This window comes from Eucyclogobius newberryi, unplaced genomic scaffold, assembly GCF_026437365.1.
Source record: "Eucyclogobius newberryi isolate DKJ021-1_F unplaced genomic scaffold, fEucNew1.0.hap1 SCAF_19, whole genome shotgun sequence".
NCBI lineage: Eukaryota > Metazoa > Chordata > Actinopteri > Gobiiformes > Gobiidae > Eucyclogobius > Eucyclogobius newberryi.
Window position 1 is genome coordinate 6,249,968 of NW_027315823.1, and position 27,433 is coordinate 6,277,400.

Sequence of the window (27,433 nt, forward strand, 5' to 3'; positions counted from 1 at the left end):
TGTTTCCATAAATATAGTTTTATGAGTCTTTATTGCACATAGCCATGCTTTTCGAGTCGCATTACAGAAAGTGTGTCTATTTAGGGTGAACGATAGCGCTTTGGCCTCGCTTGGCGACGACGTGTTCGATCTCCGTCTTCTCCAGCGTGTCCAGACCGACGTCGTATTTGGCCAGGATCTTCAGGATGGGCCTCAGCTTCAGCCACCACTGCTGTGTCGGGATGCGATGTCTGGAAGGAACAAAGGGATGCTTCTACAGTTGTGTGCTTTTCACATTTACTTACATTAAACTCTAATTTGACTCACTTTATACTTGAGTTTCATGTAGTTTGAGCGTTTCTATCCGTGTAACTGTACTTTCTCTCAAGTACAAATGTGCAATATGCTTCTATTTCCACCTCACAGGATTTCACAGTTGTTTGGTCACGGTGTCAATCATTGTTAATAATTATAATATTGTGATGTTTCTTCTCACAATAATCCAAACACTTAAGTAGCGTATTTTCCGTATAATAAGTCGCACCTTTTTTCATAGTTTTTGCCGGGGTGCGACTTATACTCCAGAGCGACTTATATGTGATATCATTCGTTATTTTCACACTGGCAACCACAAGAGGGCGCTCTAGGCTCTAAGCAGAAGAAGAATCTGCACTTCCTCTACCTCAGGAGTTTGTGGAGTTGTTTAGAAGTGACACTGAGGAAGAAGAATTCAATGGATTTAGTGATTTGGGGTAAAACTGATGCTTTGGTAAACTTGTTAGCATGTTCTTTATGCTATAGTTATCTGAATAACTGTTAATATGTTACGTTAACATACCAGACACTTACCACAGTTCTGTCATGAAGCTGAAGGTGTTAGCGTTAGCATACGTACACCTATTCACCATGTTCTCTCATCTGTTATTATTTTAAACTTCTTGGTCTTGGATTTTATCAAATACATTTCCCCAAAAAATGAGACTTATACTCCAGTGCGACTTATATATGTTTTTTTCTTCCCTATTATGCCTTTTTTGTGACATCTTTACTGTTAAACTAATGCCAGAATCAAACGCATTTCCCTATGTAGATGTCTAAAGTACAGGGTTAGAACATATGAAAACCTATTCACATTTAAATTATTTTTCTCTGCATAAAAAATAGCTATATATTTACTGCTACTAAAGGTAACAATTCAAAAATATCCGGGAAATGCATGAGTTTATATCTTCAGTAACAAAAATAGTCCTTACTCAAAGTCCGTCATTTGTTTGGCTTCTGAAAGAGGCAGGAACACCAGCGATCTCTTCTTCATTCCCAGAACACACGCCGTCTCGGGGGAATTGGCAAAAATACGACCTGGAACCACAACAAAATATGAAAATTGGCGGGAAACAAGGACAATATCTGTTTTTTGACAATAATCAGACAATATTTTCCAAACTTCAATGCACAATAAGTGAATGGACCATAAAATAAAATGTAATTCATACCCTTAACCTGCAATTTGTCTTATATTTTCAAACTGCTAAGCCATTCTTTTGCTTTATAATTATGGAAGATATTATGATAAGTCTCTTCAGTATTTCTTAGCGGACACATTGTGCATTAGTTGTATTGTTAATCGCCTTTAAACTCGCGCTTGTTCCTTTGTTCCTGCATCTCATCAAATTTTTCAAAGTGAACGCACACATTACTTTATATCCGTAAGGCGTTCCCTCATCAGAATTGCTGATAGCGCTCCATCTACTGGCAACAGTGGGAATTACAAAGGGGAAATAAACCAAAGCTAGCTCTCCCCGACATGCTCGTACAAACACACAGTTGTGACAAACGCAACTCGAGGCAGAAACGCTCAGAACGAGTCCGTGATGATCTGGACTTAAAAACGACCTATGACATCACAAGGCTGGGAAACTTGAAACGGAGTGTTTTCTGAGGCTCAGGGGGAGAGGACTAACAGAACAGGATTCATCAAACGAGACTCTTTTCGCACATGTGCTTCTTAAAGTGGCAAAATACGTGAACGTGACGCAGAAGATTCAGGGGAAACACTCTTACCGTGTCTGTAGCACTCCTTCAGTTTATCAGTCAACCAGAGCACAGACTTGAGGCCCATTTTTGTGGCAAAGTTCCTGTCGAATGGGCTTGGGGTCCCTCCCTGAAGCGAGAGGGAAGTAAACAAGAGTCGATTGTCATGAGAACATTGACATCGTTTTCATTTGTCTAGAAAGAACAGTTTTAAAGTAGTAGTAGTAGCTGTTGTTCTGTTATGCATTAATTTTGTGTTTTTAGTTTAAAAGTGCATATTTGATCTATGCTTTAATTTCATTGTATTCGTTTCCTTATGCCGCCATCTAGTGGACACTTTAAATGTTGCAGGTAGAGCATACGTTTCGAACAAAACTTTATTTAACCGGAAGGCACCAGGCACGGCCGCACGCACTTTTGGCTGCTTTTGGAGATCGCAGATTTCTTTATTTTCAGGTTGCATTGCCGGTATGTATGTTGTACGCGTGCACAACAGCTGCATTTATGTTATTTTCTATAAGCCAGTGTCCAGTATTGAATTTGACTGTTCATCTCTGCAATATGCTAATTACACGCTAACCACGTAGCCATCAATATTGCGTCATCTAGTCTACTTTGTATACATATATGTGGATTTGTTTATTATTTATATGTATTGTAATGGACATGTTTTGATTTTAAATATGTATATTTTCAGTTTCACCTTTTCAAACATCATTAAACCTGCTAAAAGACAACGTGTCTGCAGAGTCTTTGATGTGAGAGAGGAGTTAAACCGGCTAAAGTCTCATAAAAGCACAGTGAAACGGCAGCATCCAGGCAGAAGATTCTGCGGTCATCCCCCTGCGACAAGAGCGAATCTACGCTGACCACTACTACGCCTCAAGCAGCAAGGCATTCAGCAGTGTTCCAGCAATCGTCACTTTGTCAACGCAACTATGGCCGACAAAGCTCCATCCACCCAGGCTTCATCGTCGGACAGCACGCCATGCAACGCAACATCCGCCAAGGCTCCATCCAACAAGTCTGTATCCTATAAAACCCGGTCTGAAGCTGGATCAACAGGGTCTGCAGCTGTCAAGGCAAGAGCAAAAGCTGAGGCAGCAAAGGCCCGTCTCAACTTTGCAGAAAAAGAGATGAGTTTGAAATTAGAAAAAGCTAAACTCGAAGCATCTATTGAGCTATTACAGCAGGAAAAAGATTTAGCCTCAGCCATAGCAGAAGCAGAAGCACTAGAGGCAGCCGCTGCTTCACAGTTAGACGCTCAAAGCCATCCAACTCGGTCCGAAAAAGCCGAGCGCACAGAACAGTATGTCAAGGACCAAGCCACACTTATGAACAAGGGTGAAGGTTGCACTTTTGAACCATTACAAAACAATGATGCACAAATGCAACTCAAGCAGGAGCACATTAGCAATGCGTTGTTACAACCTAGAGGGGAGGATAACAACAACTATCTAACTCCACATGCTTCTTTTCCAAATGGCAACTATTCCCAGTATGTTCCAGCTAGTGCCTTTTCCCATCCTTTTAAACCTGGCAATACCAACTAGACCCACAAGGTGTCAGCACCAACACATTTCAATCCTCCCCAAGAGAGGGACAGTAATGCAACTGACTTTATCAGGTACTTTGCGCGCAGGGAAATAGTTGCAACAGGACTTCTCCAGTTTAATGATAAGCCCCAAAACTTCAGAGCGTGGAAGCGCTCTTTCAACAGTGCTATCAGAGGGTTGGACTTGACAGCTAGTGAGGAAATGGACTTGATGTTAAAATGGCTTGGCAAAGAATCCGCTGAACATGTGGAGCAAATCAGAGCCATACACATAAACAATCCTGAAGCAGGTCTTGAGATGATTTGGGATAGACTTGAACAATGTTACGGCTCAGCTGAGGCGATTGAAGATGCCCTTTTCAAAAGAGTAGATTCATATCCAAAAACCACATCTAAAGATGTAGAACTTAGAAAGTTCAGCGACCTACTAATGGAAATCCAGAGTGCTAAAGCTGAAGGAGACCTTGTTGGCCTCTCATATATAGACACAGCCAGAGGTGTAAATCCTATCATCCAAAAGCTTCCTTTTAACTTACAGGAAAGATGGATAACAGTTGGAACAACATACAAACGTCAAAACTGTGTCACTTATCCACCGTTCAGGGTTTTAGTGAACTTTGTCGCTCAAGAGGCCAATGCTAGGAATGACCCTAGCTTTCAGTTCAGCTCATACACAGATGCTGCTCCCAAACCAGACAAACCCCCTTGGAAAGCAAAAAGACAAAAAGAAATATCAGTGCACAAAACTGATGTAGGCACGGGCTTCAATCCAGATTTACAAACCCATGCATACAAAAAAACAGACAGTGAGAAACTCTGTCCACTTCACAAAAAGGCTCATCCTTTAACAAAATGTAGAACCTTTCGCATAAAACCTCTTGACGAGAGAAAAACATTTATAAAAGAAAATAATATTTGCTTCAGATGCTGCGCCTCATCCAAGCATATAGCCAAAGACTGTAAAGTCAGACTCCAGTGTTCCGAGTGTGGCAATGAAAAACATTGTGCTGCACTTCACCCTGGCCTAGCCCCATGGCAGACAGAACCAGAGCTAAACTCAGAGCCGGCATCAGAGCACGGCGGGGAGCCAGGTAACGCACTGCCTGAGGAGATAATGACAAAATGTACTCAGGTTTGTGGTGAGAGTGAGGCAGGTAGATCATGCTCTAAAATTTGTCTCGTAAAAGTTTACCCTGTAGGCTGTCCAGACAAAGCAGTACCACTCTACGCCATTCATGATGAACAGAGTAACAGATCATTAGTCCGCCCAGAGTTTTTTGAGTTGTTTAATGACTGTGGTCCTAGTTCTCCCTATTCACTTAGAACATGTGCAGGTGTTAAAGAGGCTATGGGTAGGAGAGCTACTGGTTACATAGTGGAAGCTTTAGATGGCACAGTCCAAATCCCACTGCCTAGCCTCATTGAATGCAAAAACATCCCAAATGACAGATGTGAGATTCCTACTCCAAGTGCGGCCATGCATCACGCCCACCTCAAACCTGTAGCTCATCTTATCCCTGACTTGGACTCTAACGCTCATATACTAATGCTCCTTGGACGGGACGTAGTACGAGTACACAAAGTCCGCAAACAGATAAGTGGCCCTCACAATGCACCCTATGCGCAAAAACTTGACCTGGGATGGGTCATAGTAGGAAATGTGTGTTTAGGTGATGTCCACAAAACCTTGGCAGTAAACACTCTTTTCACCAATGCCACTGAGAAAGGTCGTCCCACAGTGTTTGAGCCATGCCCAAATGTATACCATGTTAAAGAAAAGCATTGTGACCTCCAAATTCCTTTCAGTGTCAGCACTCAGCTCGGTGACAACACCACATGTGAACCCGACCACTTAGGATGTAATTTGTTCAAACAAACCAAACTTGACAATTACATTGCGCCCTCCATTCAGGACAAGGCATTTCTGAAAACAATGGAGGAAGGACTTACAAAGGACAAAAATGGTACTTGGACAGCGCCTTTGCCATTCAAATCTCAACGTCAGAAACTACCAAACAACAGGCCGCAAGCACTGAAACGCTTAATGTCACTTGTCCGCAATTTTGAAAGAAAGGAAGAAATGAAAGAGCATTTCATAAACTTTATGGACAAAGTATTTCAAAATGGACATGCAGAAATAGCTCCTCCTTTGGAAGATGAAGAAGAATGTTGGTATTTGCCACTATTTGGCGTTTATCACCCAAGGAAGCCCAAACAGATTAGGGTAGTCTTTGATAGCAGTGCCAAACATGAAGGCGTGTCTTTGAATGACGTGTTGTTAACAGAGCCAGACCTTAACAACTCTCTACTTGGAGTCCTCATGCACTTTAGGAAAGATGCTGTTGCGTTTACCGCAGACATTGAGCAAATGTTTTATTGCTTCAACGTTCGTTTGGAGGACAGGAACTACTTGCGTTTTTTGTGGTTCCGTGACAATGACCTTTCCAAAGACATTACAGAATACCGAATGACTGTTCACGTTTTCGGGAACAGCCCTTCTCCAGCGGTTGCCATGTATGGCTTGCATCAGTCCGTTCTGCGCTGTGGATGTGATCCAGATGTTCAGCAGTTTGTCACACGAGACTTCTACGTAGATGATGGACTTAAATCTTTGCCTACTGTTGAAAAAGCTGTGTCTCTTTTGCAAAGAACACGAGACACACTTTCAAAATCAAACCTGAGACTGCACAAAATTGCAACCAATAGAAAAGAAGTCTTGGAAGCTTTCCCGTCCCAAGACCATGCTAAAGACCTAAAAGATTTAGACTTTGAAGCCGATTCTGTCCCCATTCAACGTAGTCTCGGCCTTCTTTGGGACATAAAAAAAGACTGTTTCACCTTCAATACTTTAGATGAGATGAAATCCTTCACTAGGCGAGGCGTTTTATCAACAATAAACAGCCTTTACGATCCTTTAGGCTTTGTAGCGCCAGTCACTATACAGGGAAAGTGGATTCTAAGGGAACTCACTGTTGAGAACGGAGACTGGGATGCACCATTGCCTTCAGAAATGCAAGAAACTTGGACATTCTGGAAAAACTCACTCAAAGAATTGTCAAAGCTGTCTATTCCCAGAGTGTACACAGACATTTCACCTTCTACTGCTGTAAAGAAAGAACTGTGCATCTTCTCAGATGCGTCTACTAAGGCCATTGCAGCAGTAGCCTATCTTAGAGTCACAGACGCAGTAGGAAACTGCCAAGTGGGCTTTGTGATGGGTAAAGCAAAGCTAGCTCCACGCCCTGATCAGACCATCCCAAGATTAGAGCTTTGCGCCGCTGTGTTAGCAGTAGATCTTGGAGACCTAATCTCAGATGAACTAGACATTGAACTAGATAACTGCACATTTTACACGGACAGTAAAGTCGTTTTAGGTTATATCTATAACGAGACACGTAGATTCTATGTCTATGTTAGTAACCGTGTAAACAGAATCCACCGTTCTTCTCAGCCCAGTCAGTGGTTTTACATACCCAGCAGTCAGAACCCCGCAGACCACGCCACTCGTTCTGTTCCTGCTTACCAACTACCCCTAAGTAACTGGCTCACTGGCCCAGACATTCTGGTGCAAAATCAGGGCATTCCCACGGACACATATGACCTCGTTGAGCCCAGCACTGACTCAGAAGTCAGACCACAGGTATCCACTCTCAAAACCACTACCTGTTCCAACCAACTCGGCTCTCAGAGATTCACAAAGTTTTCGTCTTGGAAATCACTTACCCGTGCACTCGCTCGTTTACTGCACATCATCCACAATTTCAGTTTAGCTTCACGCAAACCTAAACAGTGCAATGGCTGGCACTACTGCGAAACAGGACTCACTGTTGCTGAGTTTAATCAAGCGCAAGATGTTGTGATTCAAGCAATGCAGCAGGATGTGTACGCCGACGAAATCAAGTGTTTACAAAACCAAGAAAAACTTCCCAAAACCAGCCCTTTAAAGAACTTAGACCCCTTCTTGGATGAAAATGGACTCTTGCGAGTAGGTGGTCGCTTGGTTAACTCAAAACTGAATCAAAGCGAAAAGACCCCTCTCATTGTTCCTGGTCGCCATCACGTGGCAGCTCTTCTCATAAGACACTACCACGAGCAAACTCATCATCAAGGTCGTCTGTTCACTGAAGGAGCTGTTCGTGCTGCGCGTTGGTGGGTTGTTGGAGGCAAAAGGAAGGTTAGTACAATAATCTTTAACTGCACAACTTGCAAAAGACTTCGTGCTCCGCTAAGCACACAGAAAATGTCTAACCTCCCTCCAGACCGCCTTTCTACAGATCCCCCATTCACAAATGTGGGCATTGATGTGTTTGGTCCATGGTTTGTGTCTTCAAAAAGAACCAGAGGACATGTTATTCAAAACAAAAGATGGGCTGTAATTTTCACATGCTTAAGCATAAGAGCGGTTCACATCGAAGTGATTGAGTCACTTGATACATCAAGTTTCATTAATGCACTCAGACGGTTTCTAGCTGTTAGAGGACCTGTCAAAACCATTCGGTCGGATAGAGGCACAAACTTCGTCAGTGCATGCAAAGAACTTAAAATCCCTTCAAACATGGACAAAGCTGTACTAACCTACTTGAAAGAACAGGGATGTACATGGACTTTTAATCCACCACACGCTTCTCACTTTGGCGGATCGTGGGAACGGATGATCGGTCTTGCTCGGAGAATATTGGACACAATGTTTTTCCAGCTCAAAAACACTAAACTAACTCATGATGTTCTGGTCACCTTTATGTCAGAGGTGTCAGCTATCATAAACGCTAGGCCAATTGTTCCTGTTTCAGTTGACCCTAGCGACCCATTTATTCTTACTCCAGCAACTTTGCTTACTCAAAAATCGGCCCAACTTCAAGCGCCAGTGGGCAACTTTTCAGTGGCGGACCTCTATAAGCATCAGTGGCGGCAGGTCCAGCACCTGTCAAACACCTTCTGGGACGAATGGAGGAAAGAATTCTTACCTACACTCCAGCCACGCCGTAAATGGCAATCTGAACAACCAAATGTAACACCTGGGAGTACGGTTGTGCTCAAGGACAATCAAATACCCAGAAACCAATGGCCTCTTGGACTCATTACTCAAGTGTTTCCTTCTAAAGATGGCAAAGTCCGTACAGTAGAGGTTAAAGTTGCCAAATCAGATGGTTCTAAGGTTTTTACGCGACCAATCTCTGAAATTGTTGTATTAGTGCCTTCCTAAGTGTATAGTGGCATGTAATCACGCCAGACGGGGAGTGTTCTGTTATGCATTAATGTTGTGTTTTTAGTTTAAAAGTGCATATTTTATCTATGCTTTAATTTCATTGCATTTGTTTTCTTATGCCGCCATCTAGTGGACACTTTAAATGTTGCAGGTAGAGCACATGTTTCGAACAAAACTTTATTTAACGGGAAGTAACAGCGAGCCACGAAGGCACCAGGCACGGCCGCACGCACTTTTGGCTGCTTTTGGAGATCGCAGATTTCTTTATTTTCAGGTTGCATTGCCGGTATGTATGTTGTACGCGTGCACAACAGCTGCATTTATGTTATTTTCTATAAGCCAGTGTCCAGTATTGAATTTGACTGTTCATCTCTGCAATATGCTAATTACACGCTAACCACGTAGCCATCAATATTGCGTCATCTAGTCTACTTTGTATACATATATGTGGATTTGTTTATTATTTATATGTATTGTAATGGACATGTTTTGATTTTAAATATGTCTATTTTCAGTTTCACCTTTTCAAACATCATTAAACCTGCTAAAAGACAACGTGTCTGCAGAGTCTTTGATGTGAGAGAGGAGTTAAACCGGCTAAAGTCTCATAACAGCACAGTAGTAGTAGTAGTAAGTAGTAAGAAGAAGTAGTAGGAAGTAGTAGTAGGAAGTAGGAAGTAGTAGTAGTAGGAAGTAGTAGGAAGTAGTGGTAGTAGGAAGTAGTAGCAGTAGGAAGTAATAGTAGGATGTAGTAGTAGGAAGAAGTAGAAGATACAGTATGTTCACACTCCTGGTCCTGATTTGTAGTAGTAGGAAATTGTAATAGAAGTAGTAGGAAGTAGTACGAAGTAGTAGGAAGTAGTAGTAGTAGGAAGTAGTAGTAGTAGGAAGTAGTAGTAGGAAGTAGTAGTAAGCAGTAGAAGTTAAAGTATGTTGACACTCCTGGTCCTGGTTTGAGCCCAGTCTAGTCCCGATGGAGACCGCACATTCAGACTTAAATACTTTATCAAACAAATATTTAAAATTTAAGTGGTTCATTAATTTAAAAAAACATATAAATTATTTACTATGGAGAATTTGATGTATTGTGGTCACTGGCTTTGTTATAAAACTGTTAATGTAAATTCAGGTACACTTTACTGTCCCCGTAGGACTCATCTCCAGATCTTTCTGCTCGGCCTGGTCAAGACCAACAGAAAAATGAGAATTTTATCTTAATGTGCATGTTTTTTTGTGTTGAAGTGTGTGGTTTGGAGCAGAATTCAGACTTTGGACGAAGAAATTTGACTTTTTCCTGGTTAAAAGTCGTGTTTACGTTCAGGAAGTTCATATTGAAAGACATTTTCATTTGTTTATCATTCATAATCTTAGACAGGATAAAATAGAATTGAAAATTGCGATCGATCAACACGAGGAAAAGAAAATCACTCTCATTTTGTGTGAACGTGTCGCTCGTGTCTGACGTAAGTGACCTGCTGCATGTGTCCCAGGACGTTCTTCCTGCAGTCGAACACGCCTTTCCCTTCCTCTGAATACAGGTTGAAGATGAAGTCGGTCGTGTAGTTGGCGTTGCACTTCTCATTCCTGCGACGAAAGAGTATATTCTCAGTACATGTCGAGGAAGGGAGCGGTTCGAATAGATCCCGGCTCACCTCAGAATCAGTCCTCTCTTCACCGTCGTCTTCATCTTCTCCACCAGATGATCCACGTTCAACTAAACCCCAAAAACACGCGCTTCAAACACAGTGCACTTTTACATTCTAACGTCTTTATCACAGGTCGTTTTTATTTAGTACTGGCGCTACATCGTGATTGTATTTGGAAATCTATTACACATGTTTGACATGTTTCCTCAATGGTCCATGGCAGAGGAGGTAGAGAAGGGTTCAAAGGTCACCTGGACACCTGGACACCGGTTTAGAAGAGAAGATTCGAGGAATGGACAAAAAGGGACTCATACTTCCTGCCATAATCGTTAACCCCTTTTTCCATTAGATGCTAACTACTTCATTATCTGCTAACCCTTACTCTTTACATATTCTGAGTTCCCCACGATCCTACCCAGCCCTACCCTTTTTCAATTTAATTTTTTGTATTATTTAAATTATTTTTAAATTATTTCTTTTCATTTTTTATTATTTATTTATTTATCTTTATCTTCTTTTATTATCATTATCATTATTATTATTATTATTATTGAAGCAGAATGAGTGTGTGTGTGTGTGTGTGTATATACGTGAATATAAATCTGTGCATACATATACATTATATACATGAATCTGAGGTAATATGTGTATTTGAATTATGTGGACATACGTGAATGTGCATAAATATATCTTATTCTTTTCTTCTCTATTTCTTTATATAGGTTAGTTTGTGTTATGTAAATTTTGTTGCTATGTGTTTAAAAATTATACATACGGAAAAAAGAAGAGAAGATTCGGCCTCAATCCGAAAGTCATTTTCAATCTCATGGAAATGGTTTGAGCACAAACTGAAACCTGCCCCGCCCTTTTTTTTTTAACAATCTGCCAGTGTCACATTTACAGCTTGGGTCGTTCAGGCCTATTGAGGTCCGGCCACCTCCTCCTCAGAGCTGACGAGAACCTCCTCATTACCTGAGTGGTTCGATTTCTGAAATCTGATGAAGCTATTGTAGACTGAGGGGAGGTTCCTGTTCGTTCTTTTCTTTCTCTGTCTTACATTATGTCTATCGCTGTGAATCCTTATGTAAGTGTCCCACCTCCAGATCATGGATATTGAACGGCTCCTCGTAAATGTACGCAGCGTCAGCTCCACTGGCCAAACCCGCCATGGTCGCCAGGTAACCGCAGTACCCGCCCATGGTCTCCACGATGAACACTCTCCTCTTCGTGCCCGCCGCCGACTGCTTGATCCTGTCGCACGTCTGCAAAACGGAAACGCACACGGAAAGTCTTCAGGAGCCGCTCGAGACGTCGCCGTCGCACGTTCTAACAGAGTAAGCTCTTCCCCCGACGTTACCGTGGTGATGGTGTTGAGGGCGGTGTCGGCGCCGATGCTGAAATCACTTCCCGGGACGTTGTTGGAGACCGTGGCGGGAACGACCACCAGAGGCAGACACAGCTCCTCGTACTGCTCTCGGGCCTGGACCAGCTGCAGACCGCCAATGAACGCCTTCAAAAACATCACCATTATGACCGATTATGCGCTGACCTTTCAACTTGAACACGGGATTAGTGTTTAAAACCGATCTTTACCTCGAACCCTCCGATGATGATCAGAGCGTGGATGTTGAACTTGGTGATGCTGAGACTAATTTCTTCCAGGAATTCATTTGGAAGAGATCTTTATCACAGAGATAAGTCGTTTTAGCACAAGAGTGAGACGTATTTGATCAAATGTCTGACTTATTCCTGTTATGAACACGCAATAGTAGTACTTTATTATACAGTAACAAGTGCTTGAATTAAAGAATTAAACACTATTTGTTTTTGTAGGCCAATCATACTTTAAACATACTCAACTCAAGATGAATACCTGTTATCATATAATTGTGAAATCCCAAGTTGGAGCAGAGCATTCTTAAAAGTTTAACATTTCATTTCATTAATGGCGCCCTCGTTAATACAACGTATGTAGTCAAAGAAAATAAATGAATATAGTTCTGTTTTTTGCTATATATATACAAAGATCATTGAACATATACAATATACAAGACATTTTAAGTTATATCATGCATTTTGTTTTTGATTTATTTTGTATATATTAGACTTAATCCAAGTGTTTATTTACACATAATCTTCGGATCAGAATCAAAATCAGAACGACTTTTACTCATTCCCGAGGGAAGAAAATAGATTAAAAAAATAAGACAGACTTTCTAAAAAAGTGCACGCGCATGTAAAATTGTGCATATTATATTTGATTATATTTTCCAGCACAAACACTTTGCGAGTCTTAAAACCCGAGCCATTATTTTCTTCATTCATTGGACTTTTCACGATTACCTCTTGGTGCCTAAATTGGAGCCGCCTTTCCCGGTCCATCCCGCCACGTCGCTCCAACCGATCGGCTCGACCTGCGGAACATCGTGGGGAACGTCCCGTGTTTATTCCATCCGTATTTCCCCATAATAAGGATAGCGACACATACCATGCCGTGAGCCAGTCCGTCGAAGCTGTCGTGAACCGCCAACATCTGGTGCCCCTGCAGGACCCCGATCCTCACGGCCGCGCGCACCGCCGCGTTCATCCCGGCACAGGGGGCGCCCACGTTCATGATCGCTATGTTTACGTGACTCTACGGACAAACCAGAGAAGTATATTCAAGTCATGGGTAATGGTAAACGTATAGTTCAAGCAGGAGCACCTGTTTTGTCTTCATAAAGCAACACTTTGTGACTAAAGCTGTCCAAATACATAATTTATCAATCGCAAACCAGGAGGAAAGAGTGAATGCCCACGTTCTCCTCGTCTTGAAATAAGGCCTACCGTTTTTAAGTCTAGATTAAAGACACATTACAGTAAAGACAATTTGCTGGTGAATAACTTATGTCATGGTTATGCATAGGTTCGTATATATGTGTAAATTATGTGCATTTTTATATATTTCTCAGATTGTTGTGGATGAATACTACGTGAAGCCCTTTTCTTTGTGCGTGAAAGGTGCTTATACTCCAGACCGACTTATATGTGATATTATTTGTTATTTGCACTTCCTCTACCTCCAGAGTTTGTGGAGTTGTTTAGAAGTGACACAGAGGAAGAATAATTCAATGGATTTAGTGATTTGGGGTAAAACTGATGCTTTGGTAAACTTGTTAGCATGTTCTTTATGCTATAGTTATCTGAATAACTGTTCATATGTTACGTTAACATACCAGACACTTACCACAGTTCTGTCTGTGCCTCATGTAGCTGAAGGTGTTAGCGTTAGCATACGTCATGTAGCTGAAGGTGTTAGCGTTAGCATACGTCATGTAGCTGAAGGTGTTAGCGTTAGCATACGTACACCTATTCACCATGTTCTCTAATCTGTTATTATTTTAAACTGCATTTCAAGATTAAATGTCTGTTCCTGGTCCTGGATTTTAACACATAAATATCCCCAAAAATGCGACTAATATATGTTTTTTTTTTTCTATTATGGATTTTTTTGGCAACTTATAGTCCAGTGCGACTTATACTCCGGAAAATACGGTATCTCTAAATGTACAGCCTTGCACTTAAACTGCAATGACCGATGCCTTTGGCCAAGACGGACGACCACGCCTCCAGCCTCACCTTCACGTCTGGGAGGTGAACGTGAGCGAGCATTTTGTAGGTGTTCCAGTTATTCTCGAAACTCCTGTCATCGAAGAAAAACACCAAGGTTAGATCTGTACAATGGAAATGACTCGTTTGTTTGTGAGCGGCACGGTTCATGCATGCCTCACTTTCCCCTGAGCTTCACGGCCTCATCGAACTTCCCCTCTGCCATCGCCGCGGTCACGTCCTTGGTCTGGGAAGTAAAAGTAACACGATTATGCGTACGATAATCGTGAGGACGATTGTATTGGTTTACCCTCAATAGATAAGATAAGATATTCCTTTATTGTCCCACATGGGGAAATTTCATTGGTGCAACGCAGGTAGATACAGAGGTAGATACAGAAGAATGTACAATAAAAGAGGAAGTTAGAATAAGTAAAGCTACTGACGTGCACAAATTACCAAAAAGTACTTTATTTAAACTATAAAATACATTGTTTCATATAAATTGTCTAGTCGTGGATTTGGGTGAAATTGTGGCCTGGACATGAATAGAAATGTAGTGTTTCCCAACCAGGGGTGCAGGGACTTCTGGGGCAAGTGGAATGATTTTAGATTAAAAATAATAATACATTTAAATAAAGAGGCATTGGATAATATATATATATATTTTTAGTCTTGTGTTTTTGTTTAGTTTTTGATTTTCTCTCTTTTCTTTCAATTTGAAAAAGACAAAATGTAATATAATTTTAGATTTTTTAAAAAGTGGCATTGAATAATGTTAGATTTTTATTTTATTAATGTATTCATTTTATTAATTTGTATTTTGTCTTGTGTTTTTGTTTAGCTTTTTAATTTTCTGTCTTTTCTTTCAGTTTGAAAAAAAAATATGATTTTTCATTAAAAAAATTAAAAGTAGTATTGAATTATATTAGATTTTTATTTTATTCACTTTTTGTTTCATTTATTTATTTTTTGTCTTGTGTTTTTGTTTAGTTTTTCAATTTCCCTCTTTTCTTAAAACCAAAAAAAGGAATAATATTTGAATTTACAATGTTCTTTTCAGCAAATTTTACGTCTTTAATAAAGTTATTACAGAATAAGTAGGGAAAAAAATCATTATAACTGGCAATATGCGAGTAAATGGGTCAACACAGAAGACGCATTGGTAGGTCAGAGTTTAAGATGTTAAACAACAACAGTACAACAACAGTACAACAACAGTGCAACAACAGTACAACAACAGTACAACAACAGTACAACAACAGTGCAACAACAGTACAACAACAGTGCAACAACAGTACAACAACAGTACAACAACAGTGCAACAACAGTACAACAACAGTACAACAACAGTACAACAACAGTACACAGTATAAGAAGTAGACTCACCACTTGCACACACTCCATGAGGGGCAGTCTCACGGCCTGGTTCCCCGACAGACTGACCACGCAGGCGGGCGTGTCGGGCGTGGCCTCCAGCAGACCCATGACCGCCTCCACGCCCATGCGACTCGCCTGGACCAAACAAACTCAAAGGATTCACCGACAGTTGCATCCGCCCGAGTGACTTTTAAAAGAAACTGTACTTTTCAGCAGCGTTTTCCGACACAAGACATGAATAGTATTTTCTATTTTCTACGTAACGCGTACTCTTACTTTTTGGTTCCTCTTCCTCGTTTGTAAAAGTTGTGTCTATAACAGTATTAAACTTTTACACCTGATCTTCGGATATGATTTCATTTTGTGTTCATTCTTTGGAAATTCCAGATAATGTCCCTAATTTCATGTGTTACATGAACTCAAATCATAAATCACAATTAAGTACATTTTAAATCCAAACTGTTTATTAGTATTCAAATATTAGCTTCTCCAAATACTTCAGTAGTTATTTGGGTAAGTGCTTTTTACTTGTACTTGTACATATTTTGGCTGCTCTGATCTTTATCATTATCATGTACAGTATTTTACGCACCGTTTTTCATAGTTTTGGCCGGGGTGCGACTTATACTCCAGAGCGACTTATGTGATATTATTCATTATTTTCACACTGGCAACCACAAGAGGGCGCTCTAGGCTCTAAGCGACGCAGAAGAAGAATCTGCACTTCCTCTTCCTCTGGAGTTTGTGGAGTTGTTTAGAAGTGACACAGAGGAAGAATAATTCAATGGATTTAGTGATTTGGAGTAAAACTGATGCTTTGGTAAACTTGTTAGCATGTTCTTTATGCTATAGTTATCTGAATAACTGTTCATATGTTACGTTAACATACCAGACACTTACCACAGTTCTGTCTGTGCCTCATGTAGCTGAAGGTGTTAGCGTTAGCATACGTCATGTAGCTGAAGGTGTTAGCGTTAGCATACGTCATGTAGCTGAAGGTGTTAGCGTTAGCATACGTACACCTATTCACCATGTTCTCTCATCTGTTATTATTTTAAACTGTATTTCAAGATGAAATGTCTGTTCTTGGTCTTGGATTTGATCAAATACATTTCCCCAAAAAATTTGACTTATACTCCAGTGCGACTTATATATGTTTTTTTTCTTCTCTATTGTGCATTTTTTGGCTGGTGCGACTTTTACTCCAGAAAATACGATATTTTCATTATCATACAAGAGAAATAGAATTGAAAATAATAGTTTGACAATAATAAAACTACCATCACGTCATTGCGTTTTAGAGGAACATCTCACACACGATGGACAGATGTTAGAGGAACGTCTCACACACGATGGACAGATGTTTGAGGAACATCTCACACACGATGGACAGATGTTTGAGGAACATCTCACACACGATGGACAGATGTTTGAGGAACATCTCACACACGATGGACAGATGTTTGAGGAACATCTCACACACGATGGACAGATGTTTGAGGAACATCTCACACACGATGGACAGATGTTTGAGGAACATCTCACACACGATGGACAGATGTTTGAGGAACATCTCACACACGATGGGCAGATGTTTGAGGAACGTCTCGCACACGACGGGCAGATGTTTGAGGAACGTCTCACACACGATGGACAGATGTTAGAGGAACGTCTCACACACGACGGGCAGATGTTTGAGGAACGTCTCACACACGATGGACAGATGTTTGAGGAACGTCTCACACACGACGGACAGATGTTTGAGGAACATCTCACACACGATGGACAGATGTTTGAGGAACATCTCACACACGATGGACAGATGTTAGAGGAACATCTCACACACAACGGACAGATGTTTGAGGAACATCTCACACACGATGGACAGATGTTAGAGGAACATCTCACACAAGATGGACAGATGTTTGAGGAACATCTCACACACGATGGACAGATGTTAGAGGAACATCTCACACACAACGGACAGATGTTTGAGGAACATCTCACACACGATGGACAGATGTTAGAGGAACATCTCACACACGACGGGCAGATGTTTGAGGAACATCTCACACACGACGGGCAGATGTTTGAGGAACATCTCACACACGACGGGCAGATGTTAGAGGAACATCTCACACACGACGGGCAGATGTTTGAGGAACATCTCACACACGACGGGCAGATGTTTGAGGAACATCTCACACACAACGGGCAGATGTTTGCTCGTTGTTGTTTGGTGTAATTTTCTCCAAATACAAATGAAACAATGAGTGTTTTACCAGGATCCTGTCGAAGGCGGAGGGCGTTCCTCCTCTCTGGACGTGGCCCAGGATGGTGCTGCGCGTGTCGAAGCCCAGTTTCTTAGAGACCAGCTGAAACACCATCAAAACATTATTATGTAGTGATTATAATGGACATAACAAATATTACATTGGGTTAAAAATATGTTCTTAAATTTCAAAAAATACAAACATTTAGATAAAAAGAAAAGCAAACGTGGCCCTGTTTTCCGCACTCACATCTTTGAGTTGATCGCTGGTGATGGGTTTTCCGTCGCGGTCCATCGCTCCTTCAGCCACGATTATAATATTCAAACGCGAGCCACGCCCCCTTTGCTGCGGGACATAAAGCCGACGTTTAAATGTGACACAAAAACTGCACAATTATAATGAATACGCTTAAAACTGTGGTGGACGGACACATATTCTGCATCATTTGTAATGTCAGAACTTGAAATAATGTCTGCGAGGCGTTCCTTGGTCAGGATTTGTGTTAGCACTCCGTCTACTGGCAGCTGAGGGAACTACCACGGGGGAATAAACACAAGCTAGCTTTCCCCCGACATGCTAACGTTAGCGCGCAGCTGTAATGAAGGTGATTCAACGAGTCTGTGATGATTTATGGATTTGTGGATTTTATCAAAAGCTCTAAAAGTCTATTTAGCATAATATGTGTCCTTTAAATACACCTATTATGATTGTAGAAGATTCATAATTAATAAGAAGTATTTATGCAATTATCAATATTTTCAACCACTGTAAGTGTATTATCTTTTTTGTCTACCGTTTTTTGTCTACCGGAATATTCTAAAAACAATATCTCATCACAAACATGAATGCATAAATGTGGTGTATGTTACTTCAGAGAGGCGTCTGCAGAGATGGTCTTCCCAGCCGATGTCTGGGGGCATCTCAGGGATGAACACCCAGTCGGCTCCACAGGACAGAGCGGTGACCAGGGCCAAATATCTGAAACACCAGGGAATATGAGCACGAGCCACAGAACTCTCTGGAAGCCACTGTGACACGTGCACCAACTGAAGGAGGTGTGGAAAGAGGAGAGTCAGAGCTGGGTCTATACCAGGACTGGACTAGGACCAGGATCAGGACCAGGACCAGGACCAGGACCAGGATAAGCACCAGGACCAAGACCAGGACCAGGACCAGGACCAGGACCAGGACCAGGACCAGGACCAGGACCAGGACCAGGACCAAGACCAGGACCAGGACTAAACTGGGCTATTTCCAGGACCATTTGACCCATTTGTGCCTCTGCAGGTGACGGAGTGTTTTTCTCTGCACGCGGAGCGACCGAGTTTAGTGAGTGTTGCTTCGATCCTACACCTGTGGACCTGGACCAGGACCAGGACCAGGACCAGGATCAGGACCAGGACCGGAAAAGGACAAGGACAGGGAGCAGGACCAGGACCCGGACCCGGACCAGGACCAGGACCATGAGCAGGACCAGGATCAGGACCAGGACCAAGACTAGGATCAGGACCATGAGCAGGACCAGGACCAGGACCAGGACCTGGACCAGGACCATGAGCAGGACCAGGATCAGGACCAGGACCAAGACTAGGATCAGGACCCGTACAAGGATCAGGACCAGGACCAGGACCAGGACAAGGACCAGGGACCAGGGACCAGGACAAGGACCAGGACCAGGACCAGGACCACGATCAGGACCAGGACCACGATCAGGACCAGGACTAGGACCAGGACAAGGACCAGGACCAGGACCACGATCAGGACCAGGACCAGGATCACGATCAGGACCAGGACATTCAAAATATAAATAGTTCTAAAGTTTCAGTTTTTTTTTGTTTTTCTAATTGGACTTTTTCTTCCACCTTCAACATTTTGTTTCTCGCTGAAACTTAGAAAATCCGCTCATAATTTTTCACAGTTCAACATTACACCTTTTGTTTCTCAATTTCCTCATTTTGTTTTTCAAAGATTACGCGCCTCTTTTTCTTATCATTATTTTGAGTAGAATCCAAATCTATTCTTTACACAGAAAGCGTTCTCACCCGCAGTGTCGGCCCATCACCTCCAGGATGAAGGTCCTCTGGTGGCTGTGGGAAAACACCGGGCGTTTAATACCATCTCTCCAGCGCTCAGAAGGTGACAGAAGGTGACGCCGTTACCATGGTTACCTCTGTGCCGTGGTGGTGATGGCGTCCACGATCTCGATGATCCGGTGCAGCGCCGAGTCCGTCCCGATCGTCATGTCGGTGCCGCAGAAGTCGTTATCGATGGAGCCGACCATTCCCACGATGTTCAGGTGAGAGGACGCCTTCGCCTCCTGAGTCGTGATCTTCCCTGGAACGTCACCATGGAAACGGCAGACATTTAAAGAAGAACCACGTCACCACAACACCCCGAAGCTGCAGTGTTCAGTGGAATTTGTGTGGTAAATCTAATTGTGCCGATGCTTTGACTTTAATTACAAATAAATACAGGTTTGTGGAGTCTAAAACCTTAGAAAATCATATTATGTCATTATTATGATTATGATTGATTAAAATATTATTATTATTGTAGCTCTATGGTCGTGTTTCTTGTTTTTCTGTTTTGTTCTTTTTAAACAGATTTTTTTTTAAATTTTACTTCTAAAATTGTCACAATGATTATTTTTTGACTTTTCTGAATAATCGCAAATATCGATTTACCTGACAATCTTGACCTCCCTATTTATAAATATATCTGAATTTATGACTTCTGTAAAGTGACGTATGACAGGTTTTTACGATGTTCTCATTTTGACTTTATTCAATGTGTTTCTTCCTGTCGTACATATACATCATAGTTTTACACCAATCAAGCAGGTATTTGTGGAGAAAACGTTGAAAAATATGAAGAAAATGACAGGAAGTGACATCACACCAGGGACACTCATTCCAGTCAAAGTTTATGCAGAATTTACTTTTTAGACTCTAAAGATTAATTCAACAAAATAAAGTCGCTCTCATATATTTGTATTTGTCAAATTAAAAGAGTTGTGACATTAGACGAGTGGTTGCTGGGTAATTTCCTAGTGTGATGTCATCGATTACAAACAGGAAGTGAAATTATAAACCTGTAGGGGGCGCTTTCAGGTCTGATCTTTTTGTCGCTATAGGAGAAGAACTGCCTCTGACTCGACCTTGTCCCGTGTGAAGACGGGACCTAAGCGGGGTCGGTGGCGGGGCCTAAAGCGGAGCCTAAAGCGGGACCTAAGCGGGGCCTAAAGCGGGGCCTAAAGCGTGGCCTAAAGCGGGAAAGCGGGGCCAAAAGCGGGACCTAAAGCGGAGCCTAAGCAGGGCCGGTGGCGGGGGCCAAAAGCGGAGCCTAAAGCGGGGCATAAAGCGGGGCCTGAAGCGGGGCCTAAAGCGGGGCCTAAAGCGGGGCCTAAAGCGGGGCCTAAGCGGGGCCTAAAGCGGGGCCTAAAGCGGGGCCTATAGCGGGGCCTAAAGCAGAGCCTAAAGCGGGGCCTAAAGCGGGGCCTAAAGCGGGGCCTAAGCAGGGCCGGTGGCGGGGCCAAAAGCAGGGCCTAAAGCGGGGCCTAAAGCGGGGCCTCTTCTCACCGGCCTTGAGCAGGTCCTGCAGCAGCTCTGACCACTCGGTCCTGAACTGGTTGGCCCCGGTCAGGCTGCCGTCCCCTCCGATCACGCACAGGTTGGTGATGCCCAGCTTGACCAGGTTGCAGGCGGCCCGGGTGCGCCCCTCCTTGGTGCGGAAGTCCTGGCAGCGCGCGCTCCCGATCACCGTCCCGCCCTGGAGGGGGAAAAGCGCCAACACATGAACCCTCCGCTCCTCGGCCCCAGAGTCTCCCCAATAAACCCTGGCATTTAAAGGGCAGTGTGACCTTCACGGAGCCCGGGACGCTGCCCTGTAACACGACACGCTACACGACATGGAACACGGGCTCCGCTTACTTTCTTAATAACCAGAACCGGGAAGTGTGATCACGGCGGTGCGTGCGCTCGTGGGGCTATTCGATTATCTCGGCAAGCTCGTCCTGTTGGCCAGAGACGGTACTGCACGTGACAATAGACAGACACTATTTATATTGCGGCAGATCATAATTCCGAAGCCACTTTGGCAGAAAGATAAACACTTTTGAACCAAACTGTACGGAAATAAAGAGTACAAAATATATATCAATGTCGATGAAGAGGCTTATCATTTCTCATGCGGCTCAAACATTTAGAAAAATAATGCCTAAAAAATAATGTACGAAGGATAAATACCGTATTTTTTTCATAGTTTTGGCCGGGGTGCGACTTACACTTATATTTATACTTATATACTTAAACTTATACTCCGGAGCGACTTATATGTGATATTATTTGTTATTTTCACACTTGCAACCACAGTTCATACTCCAGTGCGACTTATATATGTTTTTTTTTCTTCTCTATTATGCATTTTTTGGGCTGGTGCGACTTATACTCGGGAAAATACGTTACTGTGGCAGACATTATATATTTATTTATTTATTGAACATAAGTCATTATCATAATTAGCGGCCTAATACATCGGGGCCCCCTGCTGGTGCCAGAGAGAAAGGATTTGACCAGCTTTCTAACATTTCACACTTATTTTACACTTCTTTATTATTTCTACCGTCTCATTTGTGTGTTTTTTGGTTGTACTCGTACTTCCTCACATCGGGGGGATACTTTGTACGCATCGCACCGTCACTAGTTGCGGAATGAATTAATAATACAGTGATTTAATCTAATCAAACAATCTTTGAGCGTCCGAATAAAGAAAGTGCTTTGTGAAATAGGACGTTAACTGTAGAACATTGACAGCGTTGTGTTGTTTTGTCGTGTTTCGCCGTGACAACCAGCGTCCCGGGGCCAGACAGCGGGACGACTGTGGCTCATAAAAGGTAACTCCAAACACTTTTTCACTTTTGTTTACTCCATCGAGAGACAGAGATCAAGCTCAGAGTGTGTTTTCGTAAAAATGTCGGGCGTTTCTCACCAGTTGGAGCATCATGGAGACGCTTTCCCACGTGGCCAGGCGGATGTTGTCTCCGCCGTCCACCAGACCTTGATAACCCTGTCACCGGAGAGGAAAAACAAACAGGCATCAGCTCCTTCCACAGCCGTAATATCTGCTCGGGTCCAAGTGCTTCTCTCTTCTCTTTACCTCGTGCACAAAGTAGACCTTGGCGCCGGTGTAAAGACCCACTCGGACTGTGGCCCTCACGGCGGCGTTCATCCCTGCACAGGAGACATGACACGCTTAAAGGGGACGTACCAAAGGCTTTTGGGACGTTCTGATTTGGACTCTTTCTGGTGCGTTTGTACCGGTTGTAAATGTAAGTGATGGTTTTACAGCGATCGAGCGGCGAGTTGTGGAGAAAAGTGGAGACATCTGTGAGAGGAAGTGACATCACACCAGGGACACTCAATCCATCCAAAGTTTATGCAGAATTTATACAAAATTAACCACCTTTTGACCCCCTAAACAATATTACAATAAAATAAAATTGATTTTTTATATTTTTGCGTGTGACATTAGATGAGTTTCCTGGTGTGATGTCATCGATTAGAAACTGGAAGGACAATTATAAAAAATTATATATATATACACTATATATATAAATTCAGTTTTTTGTGTGACATTTGAACATCAACCAAGACGTTTACCAGCACTTTTAAGCACGTTTCAGATGCGTTTCCATCATTTCATCCGGACACGATTCAAAAACAACAATATTGCCCTCAAATAATACACAATTTTTGACTGTTGTTGTACTGTGTGTGTGTGTGTATGTGTGTGTGTATGTGTGTGTGTGTGTATGTGTGTGTGTGTGTGTACGTGTGTGTGTGTGTGTACATGTGTGTGTGTACATGTGTGTGTACATGTGTGTGTGTACATGTGTGTGTGTGTGTGTGTGCATGTGTGTGTGTACATGTGTGTGTACATGTGTGTGTGTGCATGTGTGTGTGTGTACATGTGTGTGTGTGTACGTGTGTGTGTGTGTGTGTACATGTGTGTGTGTACATGTGTGTGTGTGTACATGTGTGTGTGTACATGTGTGTGTGTGTGTACATGTGTGTGTGTACATGTGTGTGTGTGTGTGTGTGTACATGTGTGTGTACATGTGTGTGTGTGTACATGTGTGTGTACGTGTGTGTGTGTGTACATGTGTGTGTGTGTGTGTGTACATGTGTGTGTGTACATGTGTGTGTGTGTGTGTGTACATGTGTGTGTGTGTGTGTGTGTACATGTGTGTGTGTACATGTGTGTGTGTACATGTGTGTGTGTGTACATGTGTGTGTGTACATGTGTGTGTGTGTGTGTGTACATGTGTGTGTGTACATGTGTGTGTACATGTGTGTGTGTGTACGTGTGTGTGTGTGTACATGTGTGTGTGTGTACATGTGTGTGTGTACATGTGTGTGTGTACATGTGTGTGTGTGTACATGTGTGTGTGTACATGTGTGTGTACATGTGTGTGTGTGTACATGTGTGTGTGTGTGTGTGTGTGTGTACGTGTGTGTGTGTGTGTATGTACATGTGTGTGTACATGTGTGTGTGTATGTGTACATGTGTGTGTGTGTGTGTGTGTGTGTGTACATGTGTGTGTGTACATGTGTGTGTGTACATGTGTATGTACATGTGTGTGTGTGTGTGTACATGTGTGTGTACATGTGTGTGTGTACATGTGTGTGTACATGTGTGTGTGTACATGTGTGTGTACATGTGTGTGTGTACATGTGTGTGTACATGTGTGTGTGTGTGTACATGTGTGTGTACATGTGTGTGTGTGTGTGTGTGTGTACATGTGTGTGTACATGTGTGTGTGTACATGTGTGTGTGTGTGTGTGTGTGTGTGTACATGTGTGTGTGTGTGTGTGTGTGTACATGTGTGTGTACATGTGTGTGTGTGTACATGTGTGTGTACATGTGTGTGTGTGTGTGTGTGTACATGTGTGTGTGTGTGTGTGTGTACATGTGTGTGTGTGTGTGTGTGTACATGTGTGTGTACATGTGTGTGTGTGTGTACATGTGTGTGTGTGTGCGTGTGTGTGTGTACATGTGTGTGTGTACATGTGTGTGTACATGTGTGTGTGTGTGTACATGTGTGTGTACATGTGTGTGTGTGTGTGTGTACATGTGTGTGTGTGTGTACATGTGTGTGTACATGTGTGTGTGTGTGTGTGTGTACATGTGTGTGTACATGTGTGTGTGTACATGTGTGTGTACATGTGTGTGTGTGTGTGTGTACATGTGTGTGTGTGTACATGTGTGTGTGTACATGTGTGTGTGTGTGTGTGTGTACATGTGTGTGTACATGTAGTGTACATGTGTGTGTGTGTGTGTGTGTGTACATGTGTGTGCACATGTAGTGTACATGTGTGTTTGTGTGTGTGTGTGTGTGTACAGGTGTGTGTACGTGTGTGTGTACATGTGTGTGTACATGTGTGTGTACATGTGTGTGTGTGTGTGTGTGTGTGTACATGTGTGTGTACATGTGTGTGTGTGTGTGTGTGTACATGTGTGTGTGTGTGTGTGGGTGTACATGTGTGTGTACATGTGTGTGTGTGTGTGTACATGTGTGTGTACATGTGTGTGTACATGTGTGTGTGTGTGTGTGTGTACATGTGTGTGTACATGTGTGTCTACATGTGTGTGTACATGTGTGTGTGTGTGTGTGTGTACATGTGTGTGTACATGTGTGTGTACATGTGAGTGTGTGTGTGTGTGTGTGACTTTCTCCCGTTACAGTCAAGTTCAGCCTGACCACACACTCAGACAGAAGGTCAGGCGCTAAAATTAGCCGCGCGCAGAGAGCCACGGTCGCGCCGGACATCAAAAACGCAGAGGAGCGCATAGGAACGTCCGCAGTCCCAAGTATTAACACCGTTTAAAGTCGCGCTGTTGTCGTGCTAAGATTCCATACTTCATTTTGATATTAAATGAAAAGGTTTGATGCTCGTGACCAATTCTGAAACTGCCACAAACGTAAAGAACAAACAAAATAATGTAATTTTCAAAGTCAAAGTAATAAATAGCACATTGTGTTTAAATTCTGAAATGAAATGATTCTAAAACTATTTCAGCAATGATTCTTGAGTAGTTCAAATACTTCTGTGTTGTTGTTTTTACAGTCGGTAAGTCTAGGTCTAGTTCTAGTTCTAGGCCTAGTTCTAGTTCTAGTTCTTGTTCTAGTTCTAGTTCTAGTTCTAGTTCTAGTTCTAGGTCTAGGTCTAGGTCTAGGTCTAGGTCTAGGTCTAATTCTAGGTCCAGGTCCAGGTCCAGGTCCAGGTTCATGTCTAGTTTAAGGTCCAGGTCCAGGTCCAGGTCCAGGTCCGGGCCATGTTAAACATGAACGCTCTGTGAAAAGTGCAGAAACATCACTTTATATGCACTTCAAATTTATTTCTATCCCGGCTGATGTTGATTTAAAACTACCATCACATGTTTGTAGGTATTTCCTCCTCAACTTTCTCTGTTTTTATTCTGTTTCTTCACTTTAGTCGTTCATTTTTGTCTGTAATTCAGTTTGTCTGTCATTTTCTTCTGACCTGACAATGATATTCACTTAAAAAGTTAGATTTCAGTTGGTTTTCAGGGTTAGGATTGATCTTTTAAGCGACTCGGGGAGGTTTACAGTGGGACCTTCAGTGAACGCTCTCTCAAAGGTCACTCAAAGGTCAGACGCAGACGCTCTCGCTCCCTCCAGGGGGCAGTGTTTCCGGAAACGCTACAGAAATAGTACAGAGCATAAATCATCATTTTTACTTTCTTGTCGATTGTAAAGGTTGAAATGTGGCGACTGGAGAGAGAATATATACAAATAAAGCGTGTTAATTATGAAAATTTGATTCTTTTGTGGAGATTTTTATTTAATAATGTCATTGTCTATGTTTATATGTTTTAGTTCCTGTTTGGACTCGTCACCGGGAGAAGAGTTTGAATGAGAGAGTTAAGGAGACCAAAAAGAGCTCTTTAAACAGAAGCTTCATTTACAGGCCACGCCCATTTCAGGATGTCATGGTAACAAAGAAGATATGTTCAAGGTGAAACTTAGCCGGTGCAATAAAAATACAAAATAGAGTCTCAAGAGAGGTGATTATCAGGAAAGATCCGGCCTGAGAGTGGTGCTCAGAGCAGGTCTGTAGATTGAGAATGACTTTCAGAGGTCTTGAATTTCAAAACAGTGTCCAAATAACTACAGCGGGGTCTCACGTACACACACAAGTCTTTAGGTGGTGGTTACATTGATGTATTTGTATTTTTGTGCACAGATTTGTTTGTGAGTTTGAGTGACAGGACAGAAGAGGAGACAGTGGCGCCAAAGCTAATGACAAAGCCCAAAACACTGCATTAAAACTCTACATTATCCCGCGTAATTGTTTATCCAACGAGCCCGAGTGCACGTCTCATCTCTTGCACTCGACGCTGCTCACCTGCCGCGTTTATTCTGTGTATCACGTTTGTGCGCTGCATTCATCACCCGCAAACAAACCGTTAAAGTCCCACCTACTATTCAAATATGATGAATATTGCAGTGACCGTTGTTGACAGCGTTCCCCGGGACAAGTGCTTAAACCGCTGAGCTCCCAACAATGCGCCCCCCCCATCACCTGGCGCACTCACCCTGAGCGTCTCCCCCGGAGGTCAGCACGGCGATGGCCCTGCCCACCCCCATCACGGTCGGGTCGACGGGCGGCTTCTGCGCCATGGTTGAGGAGCGTTGAGGAGCGGCGAGGTTTTGTGAGTGCTGCGTCGGTTGGAGACCGTGCAGAATCCGAGG

The 27,433-nt window shown here is 42.7% G+C and overlaps 1 protein-coding gene across 1 annotated transcript; it reads right to left on the minus strand.

Annotated features, from left to right (window-relative positions):
• Nucleotides 1–27,433, minus strand: pfkmb (phosphofructokinase, muscle b). Its single transcript, XM_072451516.1, has 22 exons — nucleotides 27,277–27,433; nucleotides 22,813–22,886; nucleotides 22,645–22,722; nucleotides 21,237–21,426; nucleotides 19,827–19,992; nucleotides 19,701–19,745; nucleotides 18,528–18,636; nucleotides 17,908–18,003; nucleotides 17,668–17,760; nucleotides 15,395–15,520; nucleotides 14,188–14,252; nucleotides 14,036–14,099; nucleotides 12,906–13,052; nucleotides 12,761–12,831; nucleotides 12,011–12,098; nucleotides 11,775–11,927; nucleotides 11,515–11,679; nucleotides 10,424–10,485; nucleotides 10,244–10,355; nucleotides 2,041–2,140; nucleotides 1,233–1,338; nucleotides 1–230 (listed from the first exon to the last, which is right to left on the minus strand). The coding sequence occupies exons 1-22, from the start codon at nucleotides 27,359–27,361 to the stop codon at nucleotides 77–79; spliced, it is 2,349 nt and encodes a 782-aa protein (XP_072307617.1). The 5' UTR covers nucleotides 27,362–27,433; the 3' UTR covers nucleotides 1–76.